At 40.7% G+C, this 26,178-nt stretch overlaps 2 protein-coding genes across 2 annotated transcripts in view; both read left to right on the top strand.

Moving 5' to 3' along the window:
- crocc2 (ciliary rootlet coiled-coil, rootletin family member 2) overlaps positions 1–16,901 on the top strand; it is a 109,911-nt gene extending 93,010 nt beyond the window's left edge. The window contains exons 25-37 of the mRNA XM_065273692.2: positions 36–195; positions 1,252–1,419; positions 1,655–2,033; positions 2,907–3,058; positions 3,782–3,902; positions 4,003–4,166; positions 5,136–5,387; positions 12,017–12,205; positions 12,908–13,057; positions 13,454–13,654; positions 15,265–15,396; positions 15,864–16,043; positions 16,162–16,901. Of these exons, the coding sequence (XP_065129764.2) occupies positions 36–195; positions 1,252–1,419; positions 1,655–2,033; positions 2,907–3,058; positions 3,782–3,902; positions 4,003–4,166; positions 5,136–5,387; positions 12,017–12,205; positions 12,908–13,057; positions 13,454–13,654; positions 15,265–15,396; positions 15,864–16,043; positions 16,162–16,245 (2,332 nt within the window). The 3' untranslated portion in view covers positions 16,246–16,901. The remainder of the gene's footprint in view (positions 1–35; positions 196–1,251; positions 1,420–1,654; positions 2,034–2,906; positions 3,059–3,781; positions 3,903–4,002; positions 4,167–5,135; positions 5,388–12,016; positions 12,206–12,907; positions 13,058–13,453; positions 13,655–15,264; positions 15,397–15,863; positions 16,044–16,161) is intronic.
- A 762-nt stretch (positions 16,902–17,663) lies between these two features.
- sned1 (sushi, nidogen and EGF-like domains 1) overlaps positions 17,664–26,178 on the top strand; it is a 63,846-nt gene continuing 55,331 nt past the window's right edge. Inside the window, exon 1 of the mRNA XM_065240967.2 lies at positions 17,664–18,278. Coding sequence (XP_065097039.1) covers positions 18,069–18,278 — 210 coding nt within the window. The 5' untranslated portion in view covers positions 17,664–18,068. The remainder of the gene's footprint in view (positions 18,279–26,178) is intronic.

Genomic DNA, 26,178 nt, shown 5'->3' on the forward strand with positions numbered 1-26,178 from the left:
AATATAAATTAATGTTGCCCTTCTTTTTGTCTCAGTTTAAAGCGAGTGGGAGAGGAGAAAGATCAGAGACTGGCAGTGTTGGAAGAGTGCAAATCCTCCCTCCAGCAGGAGGCACTAAAGCTGAGAACCAACATGCGTGAACTTGAGAAATCTCGACTGCAGGCACGCAGAGAACTCCAAGAACTGCGCAGACAGGTCAGACATTATTAAGTATCAAAAGAGCCTGATGAAGTGTTTGCATTCATGTACATGTACATGTTGGAATGGGAAGATTCCCTGATTCGCGTCACCCGGATGATGCGACGGCAACCGTGCCAGAACGCCCACCACACACCAGCTGATTAGTGGAGAGGAGACAGATTTTCTAGTAGTAGATGCCATTTTCTGGTATTCTTTTAATGAAACAATTGCTTTTATAGACTAAAAGCTTTACGTACCTTTTTGTGTCGCGGCAGTACAATTGGCGAAAGTAGTGAAAACGTGAAATGGAGTTTAAATTATATGGATCTGAATGATTTATGTGGAATGGATTTAAGGAAGCAGCAGCAGGAAAGTCAAGGCTGTAGCTAAAATGCAGAATGGAGTTTAATTTATAAGGGCATTCCTAGTGGAATGGATTCGACTGATAGCGCTCTGACAAGTGAACAGACAAATGCGCTAAATTAGAGAAAAAGCGAGTGGGTCCAATTTCATTACACTGTAAAAAATAGTTTAAAATTTTTTGTTTTATTAACTCGCTACAACTTATACAATGAAGTTGACATATTTCAGCTGAATTTTATAAGTTATAACAACTCTAGTCAAGATAAATTAATAGTAAGTTGAAATGTCTTGTAAATCTGAGTTGATTAAACAAAAAAATGAGGGCAGCAAAGATTTTTTTACAGTGTGGTTTTAAAGTGGTCTTATAATGGTTCAGACGCTCATGCACAAATTCAATGTGTGAAAAGTATCTGTACCATATTATATTGCATAGCAACGTATTTTTTATTGCATCATACTGCATTGAATGACATTGTGTTGAACCGAAATCAGTCTGCAGTGCAACGTAATGAGGTGAATTGTATCGCATTGGTAACTGCTTCATATGTATCTTTAATGTATTGCATTGTAGGCTATGCATCTAGATATGCACATCCCTAGTACATGTATGTAGTGTTCAAAAAAATTAATTGCAGTGTTGCATGATACAATATTTTATTGTTTGTACACAGTGTACATTATACACAAAAAACATACATATTTGTGCAGGTAAAGACACTGGAGGGTCAGTGCACTCAGCAAGGGCACGAACTAAGTGACATGCAAGCCAGACTAACCCAGGAAGAACAAAGAGAAGAGGAAATGAGAAGAGATAGCTTTTCTCTCAGACAAAGAGTACTGGAGAGTGATGCTGGCAGAGAAGCAGCCCTGAAAGAGGTACAAACATAGACATACAAAGAGAAAAACACATGTTTTCACACACATTCAAGTAAGAAATGGGTATGAGAGGATGTGCTGTATCGTGGACTAAAGCACTGCTTAAGCTATGCAGAGTGTCTGCAACCCCGTTTTATTGTAAATAAAAGGCGGTTATTGACCAATCAGAAATGACTGGAACTGACTGTTTCATAAACTAAAACAACTGATAAAACTGATGCTTGCATATCAACAGGTTGCAGGCCTGCAGCGACGGGTAGCTGAGCTGGAGGAAGCGCAAAACAAGGACAAGGAGTTTCAGCAACAACGGGATGTCAGCCTTCAAGAAAGTCAAGTAAAACAGCGCAAGGAGACGGCTCGTCTGGAGGGAGCACTGCAGGAAGCCCAAGCCCAGCTCAGAGAGTTAGGTCTGAAGGTCAGTCTAGCAGAAGCCCGCGCCCAAGGGCTGGAAGAACAACTGGGACAGAATGATGCTATACGGAGAGATCTCGAGCATAGGCTGAACATTCTCAGTTCTACTCTGAGACGTACTCTTGGAAGTGGAAGACGTTCACCCACACCTGGAGAACGTGGACGCAGCCCCTCACCATGGAGAACACGCTCACCTGTAAAAGGTACAGTATTCCTTAACCAGTGAATCCGGTCTCTTTAGCAAAGATTAGTTTACAGCTCACGTAACACATGCTGTTTTAGCTAATCTCATGTTAATCTTGAGTTAGTATAGAGTAGTATTACATCCTTTTACTGTATATCCAAAAAGTCTTTAGTTTTATCCGATTTATAAAAAACAGATCAGCTGTACTGATTCATTCTGAAAAAATCCAAGCTCCTGGAGGCGTACCTCCAGGCTGAGCGAGTCATGAGCAAGTAACACACACAAAACACAGACATTTGATGCACATTTTGATGTTTTACTTACAGTCTGCAACTCATGACCTGGTTGGAACCGCCCCATTTCAATCCAGCGTTAAACAAACACACATGCACAACTCTGCTGCTACCCAGGATTAACAAAGTTCTTTGGGTAGCAAGCTTATTTCCCTCACAAACAACAACACACTTCTTTGGTGATGTTGATTTCGTGTCATCTCTTGGTTGGTGGGTGTGCGTGTGCTCTTCTGGTTAAAGTGCCCATATAAGGACTTCCACTGTACTTCATGCACTGAAATTGCCTTTAAAAGAAATAAAGCAAGTCACTTATGAATCTTTCATGCTCTACAAAACTTTGTGAAACTTGTATGAAACCTGACGAAGTGCATTCGGCACACTGTTATTCTGTCACACACTCAAATGCTTTTTAAACTTTTTGCCTATGTTTAGCATGGTGATTCCAACTCTTAAACAGTGTTAATAAGTGAGAATACGTAAAACCGCTTTAACCGCCTTTAAGGTCATGTGCTGCTCACACAGTGCTGCTCTTCTCCTTTACATGTTAGACATGAAAAATTACATGAAAACATGTGTAAAGGATGTTTTTATGTCCTCAGGTGACATCATGTCAGATGAGCATGCCATGGGGAGGATGTCAGTTAGTTCTTTGTCCCCTTCTCATGGAGACAATGGAGAGCTGGATCTGGATGCAGTTCAAACATCACTGCGCAATTTCCAGCAGGAGCTCAGGGATGCACAAAGAGACCGGGTATCTTATGATCTGGAGCTATTAGAAATTGTTTCAACATGACCACATAAGCAAAATAAACAACATGGTGTAACATGTTAGGCAAGGGAAGATTTTTACCATTTTGATATCCATTCAGCCAATCTCCGGGTCTGGCTGTACCACTTTAAGCATAGCTTAGCATAATCCATTCAATCTGATTAGACCATTAGCATTACGCTCAAAAATAAATAAGAATATTTTTCCTATTTAAAACTTGACTCTTCTGTAGTTACATTGTGTACTAAGATCGACTGAAAATTTAAAGTTGCAATTTTCTAGGACGATATGGCTAGGAACTATACTCTCATTCTGGTGTAATAATCAAGGACTTTGCTGCCGTACCATGGCTGCAGCAGGCACAATTATTATTACGCAGTGCCTGAAATTAGTCCCCTGCTATTGAAAGTATAACTAAGGGGACTATTTTCGGGTGCTGTGTAATATCAAGAAATATCAAGAGTCAAGGAAAAATATCGAAACTCTTTGGTTATTTTTAACCGTGATGCTAATAGTGTAATTAGATTCAATGCATTATGCTAAAGGTGGTATGGCCAGACCCTGAGATCAGCTGAATGGATTTCAAAACGGTAAAAATCAAATGTTTAACTCTATGGGAGCTGGAAAATTAGCATATTTTCAAAAAAAGTGAAGTGTCCCTTTAAGCCATACAAATAGATCCTTCTGTCTCTGTTTTTTTTTTAGGATGAGGCCCATGCACAGGTGGAAAATCTTGGCAAACAGGTGGAAAGCCTGAAGTCCAGTCAGGAGAGAAGCAATACAAGTATCCAGATGCTGAAACAGTCTATTAGAGTGCTTGAGGATGGTAAGAGGGGGTTTTGGGAACACTAGGGCACACTGTGACCAGGAAGACCCGAGTGCTACTTTGTTTTTGATTTACGTGGATGTGTATGTGTGTTTGCCAGGAAAGCGTGAGCTGGCCGAGCATTTAGAAGAGGCGCAAGCAACCCTTTCTTTACAGAATGAGGCGGTACAGCGTGGAGAAAGAGACAAAAGGATAATGAGTGAAGACTTGGCCAACTTGACAAAAAACCTACAGAAAATGGAGACAGAGGCAAACGCACTGCAGGTTAATACTTAAACACCCTACACAATCAGACATTATATTCACAATATCCTCAAATTAGCTTTGTAGTAATTGGTCATAATTGTCCATTGCATTCCTTTAAGATATTTTTTATTGCAAGAAAAAAATGGCCAAAATATGTACCCCAGCTGTCACTGTGGCTTTACCCTTTGAAAAAGGGTCTAATATGTACCATTAGCAGGGTTTTCTTGCAGCACTTTGCAGTTCGGGTGGCCCGCCTTAACAAGGTCGTCCAAAAAAAAAATCAGCTGCACAAAAGGCCATCAAGTGCATCTTGGAGAATAGCACAAACGCGCTTCACACGACTGAAATACTGTAAGAGTAAGAAAGAGTTGTGGTCCACCGTCGCTGTCTGAAGGACATGGGCAGACTGACCATCTGGCAATAGAGGGGCCAGGACATTTCTTTATGTGGGCCTGGTGAGGTTACACGGACGCAGGAGCAAACTGCTCATCTGGAGCACAAAGAGTTTTCCCAGTGGGCCGCATGGCAATGTGGGCCGGTTTGCTTTAATGCACATAAGTTATAGAGTAATGACTGTCAGTCAAGCAAATAGAAACAACAGATGTTTATAGCATACAGTATAAGATAAAGTATAAATGTGTGTATATTGTGGATTAAATAAAAATGGAAGAATTTACAAAAGGCCAGAACTGTTATCACATGTAATAAAATGGCTTTACTTTTGTTAATAAGATTTATATTTTATATTTAGTGTTTAATAAATAATTGTTAAATGTATTACCGAGTCTCTAGTCTATCGCACAAAGAATGTCAGGGCAAGATGTTTATAAATTATGGCAGCTCAAACATGCATTTTAGTCTGGAGAAACTACCCCTTTAAGTACAAAGGTGTACATTTTGAAAGGGTACAACCCCAGCCAAAGACTGAGCATTTGAAATAACTTCTCTGCCAGTAGCATTAATGACACATCACCCCATTGTGTTTAGGAGAAGTTACAGCGCTCTAAAGCCTCTGAAGAATGTCTTGAGGCTGAGCATCGCCGTATGAAGGAGATATGTGAGGTTGCAGAGGCCAGAGCCAGCAGGCTGGAGCTTACACGGCGAGGGTTGGAGGGAGAACTCCAACGTGCCCAACTCCGAGCCACTGAGATGGAGGCTGAAGTCAGCTCACTGCAGGAACGCCTCACCAACCTTCGCAGAGAGCTTGGAGGAAGTGAAGAGCACACAGCCTTTTTGAAGGTATTGTAGGTTTATGGAGTGACTTTCATTAATCGGCACTCTAAAATGCTTGATTCTGATTGGCCAGTCACGGCATTCCAAGGTATGTTATTTCCAGATAACAACCCCTCAAAACGATAAGGTTACTCATGTAACACAGGTTCCCTGAAATAACGGGAACGAGCATTATGTCAGTAGCTGACACTATGGGGGAAACTCCTGTTTACTCCGCAATTGAAGCCTATTGGTTAACGTCTGTAAAAATTGCAGACAAATGTTGTTCAAGCCCGCGAAGGGGGCAGGGCTTATGCCTTATATAAGTCCAGAAGAGATCAACATAGCTCACCTTTATTTGACTGAAGTGCATAGCCGAATAACACTCGCTGCGTTGGCATTTATAGCATGGTAAGCTACCTAAATGGTCGTTCCCGTTATTTCAGGGAACCAGTTCAGTTCATAGAGAGCTCTACTAATGAGCTGATGATTTGATTCAGGTGTATTAAATAAGGGAGACATACAAAATGTGCAGAGCAGTGGGCTTCCGAAGCAGAGACATTTTTTTACCCGACTGGACCCAAATGTAAACGGCACTGACATGTGTGCAGTCTGCTGCCCTGCATGCAGCAGTCAGACAGCTGGTCTCGCAACCAATTTTGCTCCATTTATTTTACTTTGTTATCTGACGATGACACCAAGGTAACTGCTAAAATGTATATTTAAAATTGACTGATATGTCTGTCTCAACAAACATGTACCTATCGCCAGCCACACAATGTCTCATGAGCTTTTGGCAAACAGAGGAGAGGGTTGAAAAGGACATTGACGCACACACGCCAGAGAGTTCGGGTCTTCGGGTCCGTTCTGCAAAGATACATTCATTTTAAATTACCCAAGACCCGATGCCGCTATTATTATACCTGACCCGTGTCCAAGGCACACATGAAACGTTTATTCTCGGGTCGGACCTACTATGTCAAAAATAGAAATTCCTGTAGACCAAGCCCATGATAAGGCCATACCTTGCGTAGAGTGGGCTCTAACACCAAGCAGGCACTGCTTATTGACAGGCATACCTAATGAGTGATCCGCGAAGATTACAAACAGCTGATCTGACTTTCGATATGTGGCAGAACGGTTTGTTTAAATTCTTAACGCTCTGACAGGGCAGAGCAGGTTTGGAGGTTGTTCGCCGTCCGCTGGTGGAAGGGAGAGCAGAGAAACCACCTGACCTCTAAATGGTTAGATAAGACCTTAGGCATATATCCCGCTCTCAGTCTAAGGATCACTTTGCTATCATTAGGACCGAATTCAAGACATGATGGGTCAGTGGAAATCGCGTGTAAGTTGCCCACACGTTGCCAGCACTAGGAGGAGAGCGGTTTTAAACAAAAGAGCTTGCAGGTCTGCCTGTTCGAGTGGTCCGAAGGGAGGACCGCGCAGTGCTTTCAAGACCATGGACAGATCCCCAGATGGAACCGTGCGCTGTTGCACCGGGGTTAGTCTGCATGCGCCTTTAAGGAACAAGATCATTTTTCCCAATAGAGTGACTGGCTTTAGGAGCGTGTTTTGCTGCAATCGCCACCACGTAGATTTTAAGTATAGAGGTGCATGCATGCTGTCCATTAACTCCTGTAGGAAGGAGAGAATGTGTTCTACGCTACAGATCTCTGGGTTTAAGCTTTTTGCTGTGCACCAATCAGAGAAAATAGACTATTTTTGAGTGTAAAGGCGCCTGGTAGATGGGGCCCTAGTCTCTGTTAGAGTGTCTAAAACTCGTCCTGAAAGGCTGCCGTTCAGAGACCAGACGTGTAGGTTCCATAACTCCGGCTGCAGATGCCATATCGACCGTCTCGCTTGAGAGAGGAGGTCTTTCCTCAGCTGTATCGGCTGTAGTCAGGGAGCCACGGTTGATTTTGCCAAAGCGGGGCGATCAGAATCACTGTGCTTTCTCTTCTCTGATCATCTGGAGGACCTGTGGCAGTAGAGCCACCGGAGGAAAAGCGTACAGTAGACACGCAGGCCATGCTTGGGACAGGGCATCGCAGTGTTTCGAGAAGAATGCTGGGCAGTGTGCATTCTCCTCTTAGGCAAAACATTTATTTCCTCTCGGCCGAAGATGGTCCATATTTTCTCGACCTTCTGAGAATGCAGTCTCCATTCTCCCGGCAGCGGGCCATTGCGCGAGAGAATGTCTGCACCTGTGTTGGCTACGCCTGGTACGTGAGTTGCCCTTAACAAACACACATTCTCGTGGGCCCATAACAGGAGATCTCTCGCAAGCTTGGATAGGGAGCGGGACCTCAGACCTCCTTGGTGATTTATGAATGAAACCAGCTTCATGTTGTCTGGCCATACTAAAAAGTGATGATGTTGGAGTTTCGGTCGAAAATATTGTAGTGCTTGCATCACTGCCCACATCTCAAGGTGATTGATATGTAGCTGAGACAGTCTGTTGTTCCACGTACCGAAGGCAGATTCGCTGCTGCAGTGCGCACCTCAAGCCGTCGCAGATGCATCCATGGTCACCACTTTCCTCCTGCACACAGAGCCGAGCTCTATGCCCTAGAGGAAAAGGTGAGGGCATGTCTGTATCGATAGCACTTTCATGCAGCTGTTCGTGACATTGATTGTTAAGCGGCCTGACTGCCATGCTCGGGATGGGACTCTCGCTTTGAACCAAAACTTAAGCGGTCTTATAAACAGCATGCCCAATGGTATGAATGGTGGGGATGCTACTGCCATGAGACCCAGCATTTTCTGAAATAGTTTGAGAGGAATAAGTGTGCCCGCTCTGAAAGATAACACCATGCATATGACAGTGAGCCCGCTTTCCATGCTCGCATCTCTATAGAGTCGAGTGTCATGCTTAAAAATGCAATACGCTGTATTGGGGTGAGCAAACTCTTTTGGAGGTTGATTTTGAACCCTAAATTCTACAAATGCTGGAGTAGAATGGATCTGTGTGTGAGAATTGTCCCTTTAACTGAGCTAGGACAAGTCAGTCATCAAGGTAATTCGATATGCGGATGCCGCTCTGTCTCAGAGGGGCAGCTTGGAATAGCCATGCTCATCCAAGCTGTCCACCACCGAAAGGACCTGGGAGACCGAGCTTTGCGCTCGGGTGGAGTGAGGGGCATGCCAGGATTTCGTGAGCTCCTGGTGGACCTCAGGGAAGAACGGCGCCTGCCGTTGGCAAGCTGTTTGATGACGCCCGGGTTGCAGGAACCATTCATCAAGCTGGCTGTGCTCTGGCTCTGATGGCGGCAACCACTGAAGTTAGATCTTCTCTGTTGCTTTGGTCAAGATGCGGATGAGCTCCAAGCCAGGTAGGGTGCATAAAGCCGAAGCCACCCAATCCTCTAACTCATTGGAGGACAACATCATCTCTACCGTGTAACAAACTCCAAAAAAAAAAAAACATGCCGCTAGCACTTGGCAAGGGGCGCTGGTCCCCCTGGACAAAGGTGACAGGTTGACGGGGAGGAGAGAGAACACGTGGGGATGAGCTGGCGTAAACTCGGTCTTTGGACGCCTCACAGGTTAACGGCTCTGCTGCTGTTTGAGCGGGGAGCACAGGAAGCCTTTTTTTTTTGAAGGCAGAGAGACGAGAGCACAGCACCTCAAGAGGAAGACGATCGCAGTGGGCGCAACCCGCCTTGTTGAGCATGGCTTCAGCGTGGGCAGGAACCAGGCAGAAGAAGCACTCATTGTGCAGATCCTCCACAGGCAAAGGTACTCAGCATCATCCACAATGCCGAAGCGACATTATCTCAACGCGCTTCTGCTCTTTTAGTTGGAAATTCGCTCTTATGTTAGCCGGAAAGTGGCAGGGCAAGACGCTGGGCGTTGAATCCGTTGTGAGGCTTATATCAACGGCGAGTAGGGCTTCTTCTACGGAGCAGCGAGAAGGATCGCGCTGAAGGAGAATAAAGGTGAGCTACGGCGATCTCTCTCAGAGTTATAAGCCCCGCCCCCTTTGCAGGCTTGAACGACATTTATCTGTAAATTTTACAGACTTTAACCAATAGGCTTAAATCGTGGAGTAAACAGGAGTTCCCCCATAGCGTCAGCTACTGACTCAATGCAAGTGAATCGTATTGAAAGGCAATTAAAAACACATGGTTAGTCAATGCTGCAAATCATTTTGATAGGTACAGCTTAATACTACACAAAAATTAAATATAGATATGTCTTTTAATAACATTTAATAGCCTATGACATTATATTTACAAATGACTAAAAGTGACATTTGAACGTCTTGCCTTGGCTTAAAACTAAAGTAAATTTGTAAAAAATAAAATAAAATCAACATTTAATGTTCCTTACCTTACTTGTGAGGTAAATATCCTTGTAATAAGCTGTATAATGTATAGGCAGCAATTTGTTATCGCGAGATAAGCCCCTTCAGTGTGATACAAGACCTTGTCTGGGCTTATTTCTGCGATAACAACCTCTACATTATCCCTTACTTAACCTCCATAGTGACTCTTGCAAGTGTAATGTACAGGGTTCCCGCGGGGTCTTAAAAAGCCTTAAAAGCATTGAATTTATGAATTTGGAAATAATACCTTAAAAAGACTTAAAAAAGTCTTAAATTTTGATGTCTGGGTCTTAAAAATTGTGTATGTAACTTCTCCATATTTTTCCTTAAAAGTTTCTTTGTCAACCACATTTTGATTAAATCAGGGATGCAAACACATCGCTTTTCGGCGCCTGCGGCTTTTTATTATTAATGGCATTTTGGTTGCGAGCACATCGTGTCTCTCCCGATGAGTCTGCTGTACGTTCACGTGCTCGCTGTTTCTCGATGAATTGGGTGCGACATGAAGCGAGTTCAGCGTCACATGTTTCTGAACTTGAGCAGAGTTGTATGCATAGAGGGTTTCACGGAGGACCGGGTCCGATTAACATTATGTGTAAAACCCGAGGCGATTGGAAAACGGCCGTGATCAGAGTCAGTCAGCGCTAATGTTCACGTGCAGTTTCAAGCTGCGTGCCTCCGTTTCTATTGCGATAACAACTGGCTTGGTTTGAAAGTCACGACCACGCGCTGCAGTTTCTTTCTCCGTCCCTTTGTTTAATAATATTATTATTAATGAATATCTAAAAAGTTTATATATATATAAAAAGTTTGCTCAAAGATCACAGAGATGGTAGCAAAAAAGAATTGTGAATGTCAAGCCCATTGCACGAGCAAAGCTCAAGCTGACTCTAGATATAATAATCTTTTTTTTATTATTAAGGACACTCTGTCTTGGTCCATAAAACAACAAACAACAGATATACACACATAGACACATACAGTTACACTTACTCATGTACATATAAACTAAAACGCCAATGATTCCACATCCTTGAAAAGAACCTGACTGAACTGTGCCAGGTTCGTCAATAATAAAACTCACTCACATAATATAAAAACTCACTGGGACAGCAAGTAGACTTTTGAATCTAAAATAATAAGTGGATAAAGCTCTTTTAATCCGCAAGAGAGGAATTAAAAGAGGCACTTTTACTGCTTCTGCTCTATCTAAAAAGGAAAGAAAACTACATAAACCATAACACACCAATTACATTTATAATCTCTAGACCTGCACTTTCTATCATTAATATACTATACATATTATTGTATTCAAAAGAGTTTGATAAAAGGGGTCATTTACACAAGTATTGCTTCATATGTCAGTGCAAAAACAGTAAAGTGTTTTGTGATGCTTTGACAAACGTTGTCAGCTTTGTTCATTTATGGTTGGATTTATTAAATATAGTGTGAAATTAATATAAATTAATGAAGCCAGATGGAAGGCCCTGGTTACGTTGCAGGAGGTGGCCAGGAAGAAGAGGAAGGAGTAAAGCAAGAAGAAGTGCTAGATAGTTCAATAAGAGTTTTGGTTTAACATAAAAAATTAAATTGAATATTCCAAATTAATGTCGGCGTCTTTTGATTTTCGAATTTCATTTTACTCTATATACATGGATATACTCTATATACATGGGATGGCAGGGGTCGGTGGCAATGTAGCCTAAGTATCTGGATATTTGCCTGGATGTGAGGGCTTAGATTACCTTTCTCTTTTTTGAACATACATGTGTTTGCATCTCTGTTTGTTTAATAGCGTAGTATAAATAAAGAGTGGCGGATCCAATAATTGAGAACGCAACACAGTCCCGGGTCACAGTACAAAATACTGCGAACACGTGATGCCTTCAGTAAATGAAGATCACCACAACCATAGACTGCAACACAACACAGCAACAGGCAAAGGAGAAGCGGGAAAAATCAAATAAAATCTCAGAAATTCCTTAACAACTTAACATTGTTTGGCAAACTTTCTTGTGGCCTACTGAAATTTTTTTTTCACACCTGCTTGCCTTATCATCTTTTACCCATTTCACATCGGAAAAATAAATGAACACAAGTTCAAGGATTTTAGTTTTTCTTTGCTGGTAGGGACGTGAAATGGGTATTAATTTTTTATATAAATGGTCTTAAAAAGGTCTTAAAAAGACTTGAATTTAACTTGAAGAAACCTGTAGGAACCCTGAATGTATGTAGGTCTTCTTTAATAAAAGCCTCTGCTAAAAAACGAATTGGTTATTAATGATCTTTGCATAACAAACTATAATACAGCTCTGTTGCCTCTATGTAGCTTGAGAGTGAAAGGTTGGCAACTGCCCTGGCACACGCGGAACTGCAAGAAACCCAGCTGAGAGAGCAACTGCAGGCTAAGACTGCAACACTGACAGACATCAACGCTGCAGCAGGAGCAGCGAGAGATCAGTCTGCACAACTGCAGCGAGCTCTAACAGCCAGCGAGCATGACCGAAAGATGCTGCAGGTCAGCATGGGTTTGTGTGCTAAATGTAGATGCAAAGTGGTTTAATGTGTATAGTTTATGTTATGCATAGACCATTAGCAGGTGTTTGATTGTGTAGCATTGATAATATGTTGAGAAGTATAGAAACCAAACTCTAAGAGCTCAGTATATGGAAACTTTGCATGGCAACAAGTTCTCTGCAAAGCAAATACTTTTTTAAGTTGGCTAAAATTGGCTAAAAGTTTACGGCTTGATTTGAATTTACACAGAGCTTTAATTGAAATCCCCAAATCACCTTACTACCATGGCCACAATGTATACAGATTTATGCTGTGGTTCCATTACTTTTCCAGGTTTGGCTTTTTTGGTATTTACCTTTGCCGCCTGTTTTCCTGAAGGTGCTGGATGATGGCTCAATAAAATGCTGAACTGAACTCATTAATTTTCTACGGCTCCTCTTGAGGGCTTTTAAGCCGTAGTATGAGTCAGTGTTTTAGAGATGCTGTACAAACAAAAACACTGCACCCTCAGTGTAAGTCTTTTTTAGTTTGCCTTCGACCTGCCAGCTTTTGCCAATAAATAGAGACCAGAGGAGGAAAAGAAAGAGAGGGAGAAAAGGATCCTTCTCATTAAAGCTGATTTTGTGGGTGTCTGATTAGGTATAGGTAAGATTAAAGGCTGTTCATTCTTGTCAATGCATGTGTGTGTGTGTCTGTGTGGCAGGAGAGGTTGGACAAGACACGGGAGGCTCTGACAGACAGTCGGAAGCAAAATCATTGCCTGAGCGAAAGACTTCAGAGCTTGCAGAGAATTCAGGAAGAGTCAGAGCTTAGGGTCTCCGAACTGGACAAACAGACATGCTGCCTGCAGGAGGTCATGTACACATGAATACTTCTACTGTTAGGACAATGTTTTTAATAATGCTTGATCTTCAAAGACACACATGTCCAACAAATTCTGGAAAACGTTGTGGTATTATGTTACTTTTTTAAATAATTTAAATTTTAACACACTAACTGATTTAGAACCAGTTATTATCTAGACCAAGGATGGGCAACTTCCTGCAGAGTTTAGCTTCAACTTGCCTCAGCACACCTGACTAAAAGTTTCTAGTATGCCTTGTAAGACCTTAATTGGCTGCTTCAGGTGTGTTTAATTATGCTTGGAGCTAAACTCTGCAGGACACCGGCCCTCCAGGACTGAAGTTGCCCATCCCTGATCTAGAAAGCCATATTGATGATATATTTTCTATATTTTTTTATTCAATAGGCTGTGAGACGGATGCATCAGGCTGAGCAGGAGGCAAAAAAGAGCTGTGCACACCTACATGGAGAGAAGGACCAGCTACAGGAGCAGGTGACTGCCCTGCAGGCCACTCTCCATCGGCTGGAGGGAGAGAAAGCTGAGCTGGAGAGGATGCTGGTTCGTCTGGGCAAAGACAGGTCCTCTTTAAAACGCACCCTGGAGAAGGTACATGTCAAATCATTGTTAACACTTCATATATTTAACTGAGAACATTTACTACACACTCTAAGAAAGGATGTGTTAATTTGTTAAAGGGACACTCCACTTTTTTGAACATATGCTCATTTTCCAGCTCCCCTTGAGTTAAACATTTTATTTTTACCATTTTGGAATCTATTCAGCTGATCTTCGGGTCTGGCGGTACCACATTTAGCATAGCTTAGCATAATCTATTGAATCTGATGCGGTAACATGGCTGCAGGAGGCGCAATGATATTACGCAGTGCCCGAAAGTAGTCCCCTGCTATTGAAAGTTACCAAAGGGACTATTTTCAGGTGTTGCGTATTTCAGTTTTCCATACACAATGTAACTACAGAAGAGTCAATTTTAAATTGGAAAAATATAGAAAATCTTTGGTTATTTTTTGTAGCGCGATGCTAATTGTCTAATCAGATTCAATGGATTGTGCTAAGCTAAGCTAAAATGTTTAACTCTAGGGGAGCTTTTTTTTAAAGTGGAATGTCCCATTAACACATTGTTTTGTGTTATGCTATTTAACACATTATGTGTTATTTTAACTAAATTGTAAATTAAATGTGTTGTCCCTAACTAGACACAAAATGTGTTGTTTTAACACAACCGTTTAAAGAGTGCAGTTGCAGTTTATTGTGCAGTATTTGAAAGCAAAAAAAAAAAAAAAATGAAAGCAGTAATAGGATGTAAGTACTTGTAATGTAAGTATAGGATGTAAGTAAATGTCATACTTTTTAGTGCCTTTCTGCATATTTTACACTTTAATAGATTTTGCCTTGTGCACAGAATAAAAGAGTGAATTTCTCCAATTTATTTCAAAAAGAGTTTGCTGGTAATTATATATAATCAGTTGCCATATTTTTTTTTGTGTGTGTAAATAATCACAGTTTGCTGTCTGTTCTTTAACTGGTTGGGGTAAGTTAGCACCAGAGCTTGTTTGCAGTTTATCGTGCATGGAGGGTTTTGGGGGATTTGTGACAGGCATGACTTTAATCTTTGGATGTGTGTGTGAATTTACCAATCACTCTTCTTTAGATGTCTTCTCTCTGTAGACATCCTCTTTTCTTTATTTCATCGGAGGCACCCACATTGTCGCGTTACGTGCCTTAACCGAAGTGAACTTCCAGTCTGTATTTATTTATTGGTCTGGCTAGTGGCTAAACTTGAAACAAATACCTTGGCGAAAATTTTATGTTTTGGTTTGCTAAAGACAAGGGTAGATGAAGAGCATGAATCACAACTGTGTGGAGAAGTTTGCCAGCCAGGCAACAATTCAAAGACCAGTAGCTAAAATTGTATATATTCATTTTACACAGTAACGTTAGCTTAGTGTAATAGTTCATATGGTTTAGACATGATATTTGAACGAATGTAATTTACTTGTCATTTATTTCCCTTGTTATCAGAAATAAACTATTGTAAAAGGACTCTGTTGTTGTTGTTATTACCAGAAGTTGAGTTTAGTCCAGAAGCTGAGTTTAGAAACACACAATCATTCTGAGAAGCATGGCTTGAGCTGCCAATTAAGTACATTAATGTACTCCATATGATGCGGTATGTTCTGTGCTTGTGTTATGTGCAGGTGGAACAGAATCGCTGCAGGAAGGAGGAGGAGGCATTTCACTCTGGGCGTGAGAGAGAACAGCAAGAACAAAAAGTCCAAAATCTGGAGAAAGAGCTAAATGATGCACAATTGGAAAGTCAAGCACTACAGGTGAGAGAGGAAAAGGGTATTTCAATGAATAGATTAGCATCTGTTCAACAGAATTTCTGCTTTAGTTAAATCTGACAACCAAGTAAAACTCATTGCCATAAAACTATAGGTTATAAATTGAATTGTATTTTCAGCCACCTTAAAACTAGTAATAGTATACTTCTTAGTACGCTGCAAAATTTGAGGTAAAATACATGTTTGTAGCCCAAATGGTGGGGAACAATTTATGCACTAAACTGTAATACTGTAATAGTCAGGTTTACGGATGTGAATGAACTCCTAACCCTGAGTATTGAGCAATGGTAATAATGATGGTTGCCATAGCAAGTACCACTAATAATAATAAATGTGTCATATGAAAATTTTCACTATGAAAAACACTTCCCGTTTGCAGCTCATTTTGTTTGTGTCCTGGATTTAACTAGCATTGACCCTCACTCACCACTGACAGGAGGTTGTTTCTGTAGTCTCAGATCTCTATCCTGGAACAAACTTACTCCCAGAGGCTCCTGGAAGTGACAGCTCGGCACAGGCAAGAGCTGGATGTAGAGACAGAGCGGATGAGGGACTCCCAGAAACAGGCAGAGAAAGCCCTGGAGGCTCGCGAGAAAGCCCATCAACAGAGGGTTCACTGCTTGGAGGAGCAGGTTCGAAACTACATATAGATAAGAGTACTTACATAATAGTACAAACTACATATGGAAAAGTCAACATAAGTTATGCTTCCAGACACTGCTTTCATGTAGTAATACGTGTGTTTCTCAGGTGTCAACACTAAAGGAGCAGTTGGAGCAGGAGATGAAGAGGAGGCAAGCGTATATGAGGCAGATGCTGCAATTGAGGCTCTAAAAACCCCACTTGCCTGGGATTCAAAGTGACCAACATCTAACCACTGACAGCTGTGTCACAAAACATCTGTTTCTCCTTAAAGCCGTATAACCAATTAAACAGGACCATTACATGCAAAGCCAGATTAAATGTTACACACACACACACACATTAAAACACCTGAATCACTGGTCTCAGGGAGAATAGTTTTGGACTAAAATTGTTGCAGAAATAGTTTAAGTAATCCTGATCCACACTGTAAGAACCCAATAACAACAAACAAAGAGATCACTGTTTCCACAAACACTTCTCAATTGGCAAATTGTTTTAAGGATTTGAGAAGCAAACTGTTGAGAAATACCATAAATCTACCTTTAGTCCACTACTGTTCTTTTTAGAGTATTAAGCGAAATCTTACATCTATATGAAAATTTTAAACCAATTCTTAAAGAACTGTACTTACCACTATAGGTCCTCTTAAACGACTACTTAAATCACACAATTTTTGTTTTTACTTTATAACATGTTTGAAACTCTGTAACTTACACCATTGTTGTTATTATTTAATTACATTAAGCCATTTTGAGTATAAAAATCATATTATTTTGTTCGTAAACATTTGCCTAATTACAAGCTGAATGAATAAACAATATCTGGATAGAAAAATAACTGATGAAATAAAATTTCTGTTTTGTGTCTTTCTATTTGTGTGAAAATGTTTCTTAATTAATACCTATGATTTGTTTCGTCACAAAGTATTTTATTAATCAACAAAATATACATAAGAACAAACAACCAGATAGTTTTTAACGGTCTGAAGAATTTAAGTTGGCTAATTTTGGATAATTGCGGTAGTTTATGATGTGCGCAAACAAGCCATAAACTACCTATAAAAGATCCCTTGTGATGTTCTGGCTCCAAGATTTGATTCCAATTACAAATAATATCCACCTGAGTTGAAATAATCTTCACTGAGAAAAGAAACACTATAACCTTTACAACACAGCCCAGGTCAGCTGTTTCAGGCATATTTGAAATTATGTTTAAAATCATATGACAAAGAAAGCCTCTGTTAAATTCTTGCTTTGTTTTTCAGAGGGCTTTGATGTATTTCTTTCCTTTGAACATCTGCAAAATATGGAAGGAAAATGCACTATGACTGACATGACAACTACATGGGCACTTACACTACCATGTGGTAATGTGTACCCCACTGAAACGTGCTTGCACGGAAGAGTATTTCTCAGCAAAGGTTAAAAGGAGAGGAGAGTGCCCTGTCAGAGGCTCTTTAAAGCAGTCCTTTGATTACCATAGCTCCACCCAGTGCTTATCCAGTTACCGGTCTCTCTTTAGCTATTGGATGAGAGTCTCTACTCATGCAAGGTAGTGAATCCCTGGGGGTGTGGGGCTGGGTCTGAAAGAACTCCTTTGGCAAGCAGAATAGAGGTTTTATTGAGGATATTTCTAAGCTAACCATCAGGGACCAAGTCACTGGATTGTAAAAAAAATAGAGCCGGATCGCTCTGCTTCGTTCTCTTTCCCACTGTGTTCATTTCAGTGAGCAGCACAGAGCACAGCAGCTCTTAAGCACCCAGCAGCACACAGAATGCAAGGAATCTACCTCCTCGTCTTAGACCAACAGCCAAAGTACCACGGGTGAGAGAAGACCTGAGAGGAAACAAAGGGTGGAAATAAAAACAGAAAGAAGAAGATAAAGAGAGAATCACTGGTTGAGCATTTGGCCACAGGGACTTGTGTTTTTCCGTGAGTGTTATCTTGTTGCCTTCTCTGAGTGTCTGGTCTTCTAGTCCTTTTCTCCTCTCCATCCCTGTGCAGACAAGGTCATGGGGTGGCTGAGGATATCAGTGCTCTCCATATGCATGCTGCTTACTTTGCTTGGTGATGTGGAGCCGGCTGTACCTCTAGAGGACTTCTACCCATTTGGCCAAGATGAGGGTGACTCTCAGACTGTCGAACAGGATGATGGAGGCTCAGGACTGGTGGCAATATCTATGGCTTTCCCTTTCTTTGGAGAACGGCACACTGGACTCTATGTAAGTAAGGGTTGTGTGTTTGTATTGTTGTGCATGAGAATCAGCTCCTTCATTCAGTGTCTTAATTGGTTTATATATGTATGCTTTTGAGACAGAGCAAGGTCTCATAGGCTGAGATTGGATAATGAGCCTCTCTGCCACAAAGTTTTTACAAGTCACATACACATATATAGCCACACAGGCATAGCAACTGAACTAGTTTTTAGTGAAGAGATGACAGCTTATATTGCTGGTGCTACACATCTGCATAAGCTGTGGTTTGAGAGACTGGGGGCAAAGAAGAGTGAGAGGTTCTGTCATGAGGAGAAGGAGCAAGAGAAAATAAGAGAACGTGAGGGCGGCGAGTGTACTGACAGGTCTATGTGCTTTGATCAGATTTGTGTCCTGCTTTGGGCTCGGCAAATGGTGCTTTGATCTGTGTCATGTATACTTCTTAGCCTCGGTGCAGGGAAAGCTCCATCCTTGTAAATCAACTCCATCTGTTGTGTCGAGCATCCCACCCATTCTGCCTCCGAAAATACATCGCTCCACCCAAGGCATCAATCCTAAACATCATCTCTTCATCTCCAACACTCTGTCCAGCCCGGTCGAGGTACCACGGCAACAGAGGTTAGGTTTCCAGACTGGGCTACAAGCTAGTGGATAAATGAGATCACAATCCCAATGCAGCGGACGAGTGACACAGCAGACATGCCACTCAACAATCTCTTGTCCAGCCACTAAATGTCATTCATACTCCACCCACACAAATTTTAGGGGTAATATTGTGTTTCTTTTCTGAGCTATTTTAAAGCCATAAGTCACTTAGATTCATGTCCTGGCATAGGCGTACTACTAAAATAGCATGATGTTAAGATTGTATGTATAACTTAACTTGTAAAGCCTGAGCACATCATCCTGAGTGGTCTCATATGTCAAAGTGTGTAAATATTCATGGAATTGGAGACGAGACAAGACCTGCTGCAGATAGCAGTGTTGATCTAAGATTAGATTAGCTCAATGTGATTAAGGACACATGGATGCTAAGAACAGAAAGAGGGGCATTTCTCTAACAATAAACCAAGTGCAAACAGGGAAGTACATTTATATTTGTGCATCTGGCAGACACTTTTATCCAGAGTGACTTATGGTGCATTCAATCTTTACATTGTTCTTTAGTATGCACTATTCCTGGGACTTGAACCCATAAAATTTGTGATGCAAACACAATGCTCTCTCATGTTGGCCTAAAGGGACACCATATGTTGCACTGTGACCACATGTTGATCTCTTCCCAACAAAAACTGATTTTGAACATTGGGTACACAAGGACAGATCATCATGGATCTTACTCCGGAGAAGCATTTCAAGCCTTTGGGGTACAAAAACAGAAAATCTCCTGAACCAAATTGGGTGCTGCTTTAAGAGCATCTTCAAAGTGAAAAGGAATCAGTGCAGCATGGTCTTTTCTTATTGAGTCCCACTCCAAAACTATTTGAAAAAATTTATTTTATAAAACTACAGTACTACAGCTAAATAAAAAATACACAACCACTCCATACTTGGCAGGAATTGTGAGAGCAAGGTTATCCTGACCCAACATTGTTTTAACTGCTATGCATAATTTTGTCCTTCTGATCTGGTTTGGGAGAATCCAAATGTAGCCGCGACCTCTTCTGTGTCCCTTCACCTACCTTTGCCCTTCCTCCTCCTCATCTTCAGCCTCGTATAACAAGTTCAAGTGTCTTCCCACTAGACCTTCCCAGCTGCTCTATCGCAGAGAGGAGAGATCCCTTTAACAGAACGCAGATGCATCTGCAAAGTGTCTCGGGGGATGCCAAACAACGCAGGCTTTCAATTAACTAAACTTATGAATGGTACAGATAAAGGGTAGAGAGGATGACATCCAAGGTGAGGAAAACATGATATCGACTTTCACATGGAAATGTAAAAAGCATAGGGTTTAACATAAATGTGAATGAAATCGTGTATAAGTTTTGAATAAGGAACAGACCTCCACTGCTGATTTTCAGGGCGCTCAAGTTAGGAAAACAATACCTCCCAACAAGTTGTTTGTATGGGAGGCTATATAAAGGATGTTTATAATTGTTTTAGGCATAGGATTTTTCATCCATTGGTTGAGTCAAAACAGAGAAGGGAAAATGATGGGGACAAAAAGATTTGAGGTTTCACGGCACACTGAGAGCACATCTGCTAAAGCTCATTCTCAGCACTTCAACACTTCATGTTTGCGCAACTATACAGAGAGAATCTTCAACCTTGAGGGATTTTTCTCTTTATCTGTTTCCCTCTCTCTATTCTCTTTTCTCCTCTCCTCCTCCTTTAAACTTAAGTAGCCCAGAGTGTGTGGGGACATACGTGTGATTTTGTTAGGAGCTGGGCAACTTGGCGTGTAATGCTTTATTTCAAGATAAGTCATATGTTATGATAGGCTTTGAGGTATTTGAACCCAGTTCAAAAAGGCAACCACTGAAATGAATTTTCCTTACTATATTTATACTAGTATGAAGACATTTTTTGTATATTATTCTAAGATATAAGGGAGTTTAGTGCCATACAAGGGATCATAGTTTAGTGTTCTGTGGAATGCCTGTCATGATAAAGAAAGCCACCAGAGCTGCACATGGGCTTGAAAGCCAATGAAAGCCAAGGTCAATCATACAAACATCCAATTCAGCCTTTTCCTCAAATTACAAGGATGAGCACCTAAAAGGTTAAGGGGTTAGCTTAAAGCTCCACTGTGTAGGATCTACTCCCATCTAGCGGTGAAAGTCTATATGACAAGCAACTGAATATTACTTTCTAGCCCCCCCCATTCGGAACGCGTTTTAACTCGTACGGTGGCCCGGCCGTGTCATGCCAAGGTTAACATGGCTTCCAGTAGCTACAAAGCAAAAGCAATGAGAAAAAAAATGAACAATTTGCCATGTCCTTTGCCTGTGATCCATCAAAGCACACAGATTTATGTTTAACATGAAAAAAGTCTGATTGTCATGATATGTCCGCTTAAAATCACATACAAAAAGCAACCATGACGGGTTTAAATGGACGCGAACTAATATTATGTCAAAGTACAATGCTTATGTTTTAAATAAACAATACATGTCCGTGTATATGTAAGAGCTTTCTCTCATATTGGTGAAAAAAGATCGCGCAACTTTCACACGCTTGTAAAATGAAACGAAAGACGCGCAGATCAGACGCTTTTATCAGAGTATTGTGTCAGACATTATGTCAGAGTACAATGCTTATGTTTTAAGTAAACGTTACATGTCCATGTATATGTAAGAGCTTTCTCTCATATTGGTGAAAAAAGATCGCGCAACTTTCACAAGCTTGTAAAATGAAACGAAAGACACGCAGATCAGACGCTTTTATCAGAGTATTATGTCAGACATTATGTCAGAGTACAATGCTTATGTTTTAAGTAAACGTTACATGTCCGTGTATATGTAAGAGCTTTCTCTGATATTGGTGAAAAAAGATCGTGCAACTTTCACACGCTTGTAAAATGAAACGAAAGACGCGCAGATCATACGCTTTTATCAATGAAAGGCTAAAAATAGCGCTGTCACCGTGTGTTTGTGCTAGAGGTCAGAAAAGATGAAAAACATTTATCTCAGTACCTCAGATTACATAAATGGCCAGAGAGACGGCGTGTGTCTGTTCGAACACATCAAACCACATGCATGTTTACACTAACAAGTGTTATGCATAATCATGCTAAAGTTAGCCAAGGAACTATAAAACTTCAAGTTTACAACATGGACTGTATAGATGTAAACGAATATGCTGAATTACCTGTGGAGAATATAGAAAGTGCAACTTCAGTGTCCCTTGAGCCCCATCTTGGAAAACTAACTCCAATAGTGACTTTGGTCTTGATGTTTTTCCTGTCACGTTGTCGTTTAAAATCCCCGTTTCGCATCCTTGGCGATTTGTTTTAATGTCCTCGAGAATATGTCTTCAACAGGCTTTCAAATCAAAGCATTAGATCGCAGGTTCATCACGGTGTGCGGTTGTTGTAAAATCCAAAGGATTCAGCTACGCAGGTCACAGGCTGGATACGTCATCAAGCCTGGTTTATTTAAATCAACTGAGCATTACATTCACAAGTCATACGCATATTACATCAATTTACAATTAACTAAGAATAATTGTCAGCTTTATAATTGTTAATATTCTTGTATAATAGTCTTGATGATGTATACCACCTACACATGCAACCTCCGGAGGCTTCAGCTATCGGACAGCATGAGTGTAGAGTGAAAGCGCAAAAGGCGGAGCTTGAATTTCAGGAATGTCCCTCGTCGGCGAATGTATTTCAAAGATGGAGGCACAACATGGATTCAGCCAGAGAGCGCTTCGACGGTATGCATTTTAAATAGCAGATTCTACACTTACGAGAATACTTTGATTAGTGGGTGGGAAGTAATTACACATGAATGAGCACATACTTTTGAAAGAAAACATGGGTTTTTGTTAAGAATTAACTCAATAAAGTACACAGTAGAGCTTTAAAGCATGACACGGCCGGGCCACTGTACGAGTTAAAACGCGTTCTGAATGGGGGGGGCTAGAAAGTAATATTCAGTTGCTTGTCATATAGACTTTCACCGCTAGATGGGAGTAGATCCTACACAGTGGAGCTTTAAGCCAGGACTAGGCCTTAGTTTAATTATGAAATATAACTGTTTTAACAAACATGCCTTACTTAAAACATTACTTGTGTGCATTTTGAGGCAAAACAAAGGGCACTGATGTATTTTAGGATATGTCATTGCATTTTTTTCAATTTGGACAGCTCTTACATTTATTTTAGTCTAGGACTAGTCGAATCACTGTCTGGGAAACCGCCCCTAAATGTTTTGCCGAGCTGATTTTTGTACTCCTTTTTGTGGAGGGATTTGTTTTGGCATGGCTTTTCCAAGGTTTATATAGTATTACAATTGCCTCCAGTTACTCCAAAGAAAACTGCCTAATGAATACCTTTGATATATCCAATTAAGAATCATTTTAAAATGTGGTTGCATGAAATTGTAGTGGGACCATGTACACACATGAAAGCAGGGGCGTCAGTTTGTGTTGAAAAGTGGTGGGGACAAAAGATCAGATGAAAAACATTACAGCAGGACGGGAAAACTATTGAGTAACGGCGCATCAAAAATGGGTATAGCGTAGGCCAGTCAAGTCAACAACACAAAAATACTCAGCATAAAACCCTCAACAATGTCAACTGCACATGTAACAGTCCCTACAACACCAGCTTAACCGAACAGTGCCAAAGCACCATAGTGTAGAAAAGAGTAGCGCGTTAAGTCAATGATTACAATGATATTCATTACATATGTAAAAGAAAAAACACCATAAACACACAATGCAACATGTGACCCTGGACCCTGGTAATACAGTGCAAAAAAAAAAACTTTCTTACTTAGTATTTTTGTCTTGTTTTCAGTAGAAATATAAAAAAATCTTAAATCAAAATGTATTTTCTTGATGAGCAAAGACGTAGGAAAATAAGTTTTAGACAAAAACTATACAATTTAAGTGAATTAAATTAAACAAGCAAAATTATCTGCCAATGGGGGTGAGAAAGTTTTGCTTAAATTAAGTCATTAAGAAAAAATTAATCTTATGTTTAGATTTTTCTCTCACCCATTGGCAAATATTTTTGCTTGTTTTAATCACAAATTCACTTAAATTGTATATTTTTTGTCTATAAACTAGACTCTTTTATATTTTTGTTCAAGAAAAAGCATCTTAATTTGTTTTTAGATATTTCTACCGAAAAGAAGACAAAAATATAGCTGCAAGCAGCAATGCCGGGGCCAAGCACCTTCAGCGCAATGAGCACCCAAAGCACAGCAAACACGACGCGATGCAGCAAACGCGCAAAGCACAGAAAGCGTGCAATACAGAGCCCAAACTCGAAGCAAAGCAAACGCAGAGCAGAACCACCGCAGTCCTGAGCGACAACAGCAAAGATGCCAAAAATAGAACACGTGTGGAAAACCAGACAGGTTGAGAAGAATAGGTGAGAAAGAACAAAACGTTACGAACGTTACGAACCCAAGAACTCAGAATCTCTTTGCATGTGCTTTACTATGCGCCACTCAGTTGACACAGTTCAAGGGGCAGCTGGAAAGAGCTTACAGAGATGCAAGCATTGACATATGTCAATCACCAAAGATGGAGAAATGACACCGCAGAGCAAAAATAACAAAAATACAATGTATATGAGAATCAGGTGCTCAGGTGAGATTGAAGACAAGAAGAACATTCTGTAGAGTAATGCTATAAAATGTAATGTACATTAATTAACTATGACAAATAGACAACATCACAGGCACAATCAACTTTACAGAGGTATTTCTCAAAAAAATTCCTAGGTGCCAGAAAAATCTGTTCAGTCATTTCTGTGCAGATTGCTCCAAACATTTTACGAGCAGAACCTGGCATAAAATAAACTAAATTTGAAAAAGGAGTAGCGAAAAAATAATTTACCATATCCCTTACAATAACACATAAACAGAACGTTGGAAAATGACAACCAGTGAATCCAATTTATCCAAAAGAAAATGTACAACCGACAAAGTATTCAGCAGTTATAAGCAGTTCTATAAGAACTGTTATAGTTTATAACCCCTAGGTGGCGCTGTACTCTGACTTCCCAGGTACCTTCAGGACATCATGCCGAAGCTCCCTACCTATTTTTGCACGAATATGTCCAATAGTTCAAAAGATGAAACAATTTATGACAAATTTCAAAATAGCGGACAGTGAGTCAAACTAGTGGTCAAACTAGGGTTGTTGCGGTGACAGAATTTTCCCACCGGTTAATCAGCGCGTGACAAACCCGGTGATACCGGTTTCACCGGGTGTAAGGGGCTTATAAATGTACATACATAAGTGCGCATTTTACTTTCACTTTTTAATTAGATGCAACTGTTGTTTAAATCCAGCGCTTGCGTACACTGCGTTAAATCGTGTATGAATTTGCGTGCAATCGCGAGTGCAACGGCTGGTTTAAGTGCTTGAGTCAATGTGCGCAGGCACTTCTGACAGAAACTAACAGGAATAAATGAAATCTGACACCTGCTGCTCTGTGACGTGACGCACGTTGAGCTCCGCTGAATTCAGGCAGCAGACACATTCAGTTGTTAGTGTGTTTGCACTCTAACTGATTTAATTACAAGAAAATATCAAAACGAAGGTGAAAGACGGTGTCGCGGTGGGCAAGTGATCCAACCGGTGAGAGGCTGAAGCACCGGTAATCACCGTTTCACCAACTATCGCAACAAGCCTAGGTCAAACCCGCCATAATACATATTGACAGATTCGGCATGAGCCAAGGAATCCATAGACACCAAGATCATAATTTTATGACAAACATTTAAGTAGTTATAGGCAAAAATAGCCTTTTTTCATATCTTATGACCTATAGGTGGCGCTGTCACCAAATTTGGCATGGACCCCTTGTTCATGGTCGACATGATGTGTACCAAATTCCATTTCAATTGATGAAAGAATGACCAAGATACAGCTTCAGAACCATTTTTGTGTCAACCTCGTTAAGTTTGCGCATTTATTACATTTGAACAAAGATAAATATCAAAATTCAGTTCAGTCATTTCTGTGCGGCTCACTCCAAGGATCAAAATTCAAAACAATTGAACCAAATTTGAAGGAGTAGCAGTGAATATAAGAAATTCTGTACATTTCAAAATTGCCGCTACTGTAATGGGTGGAGTCTTACTGTATGGCATTAAAAACAATAAGCATGAAGAGAGCAATCATGTGTACTAAGTAGAATTTATATAGATCAAACCGATCACCAGTTATAACCATTTGAACATTGAATTTTTGAGCTGCTGATGGTGCTATAGAGTTAGTGCTA

The sequence above is a fragment of the Paramisgurnus dabryanus genome, chromosome 7, assembly GCF_030506205.2.
Source record: "Paramisgurnus dabryanus chromosome 7, PD_genome_1.1, whole genome shotgun sequence".
Taxonomy (NCBI): domain Eukaryota; kingdom Metazoa; phylum Chordata; class Actinopteri; order Cypriniformes; family Cobitidae; genus Paramisgurnus; species Paramisgurnus dabryanus.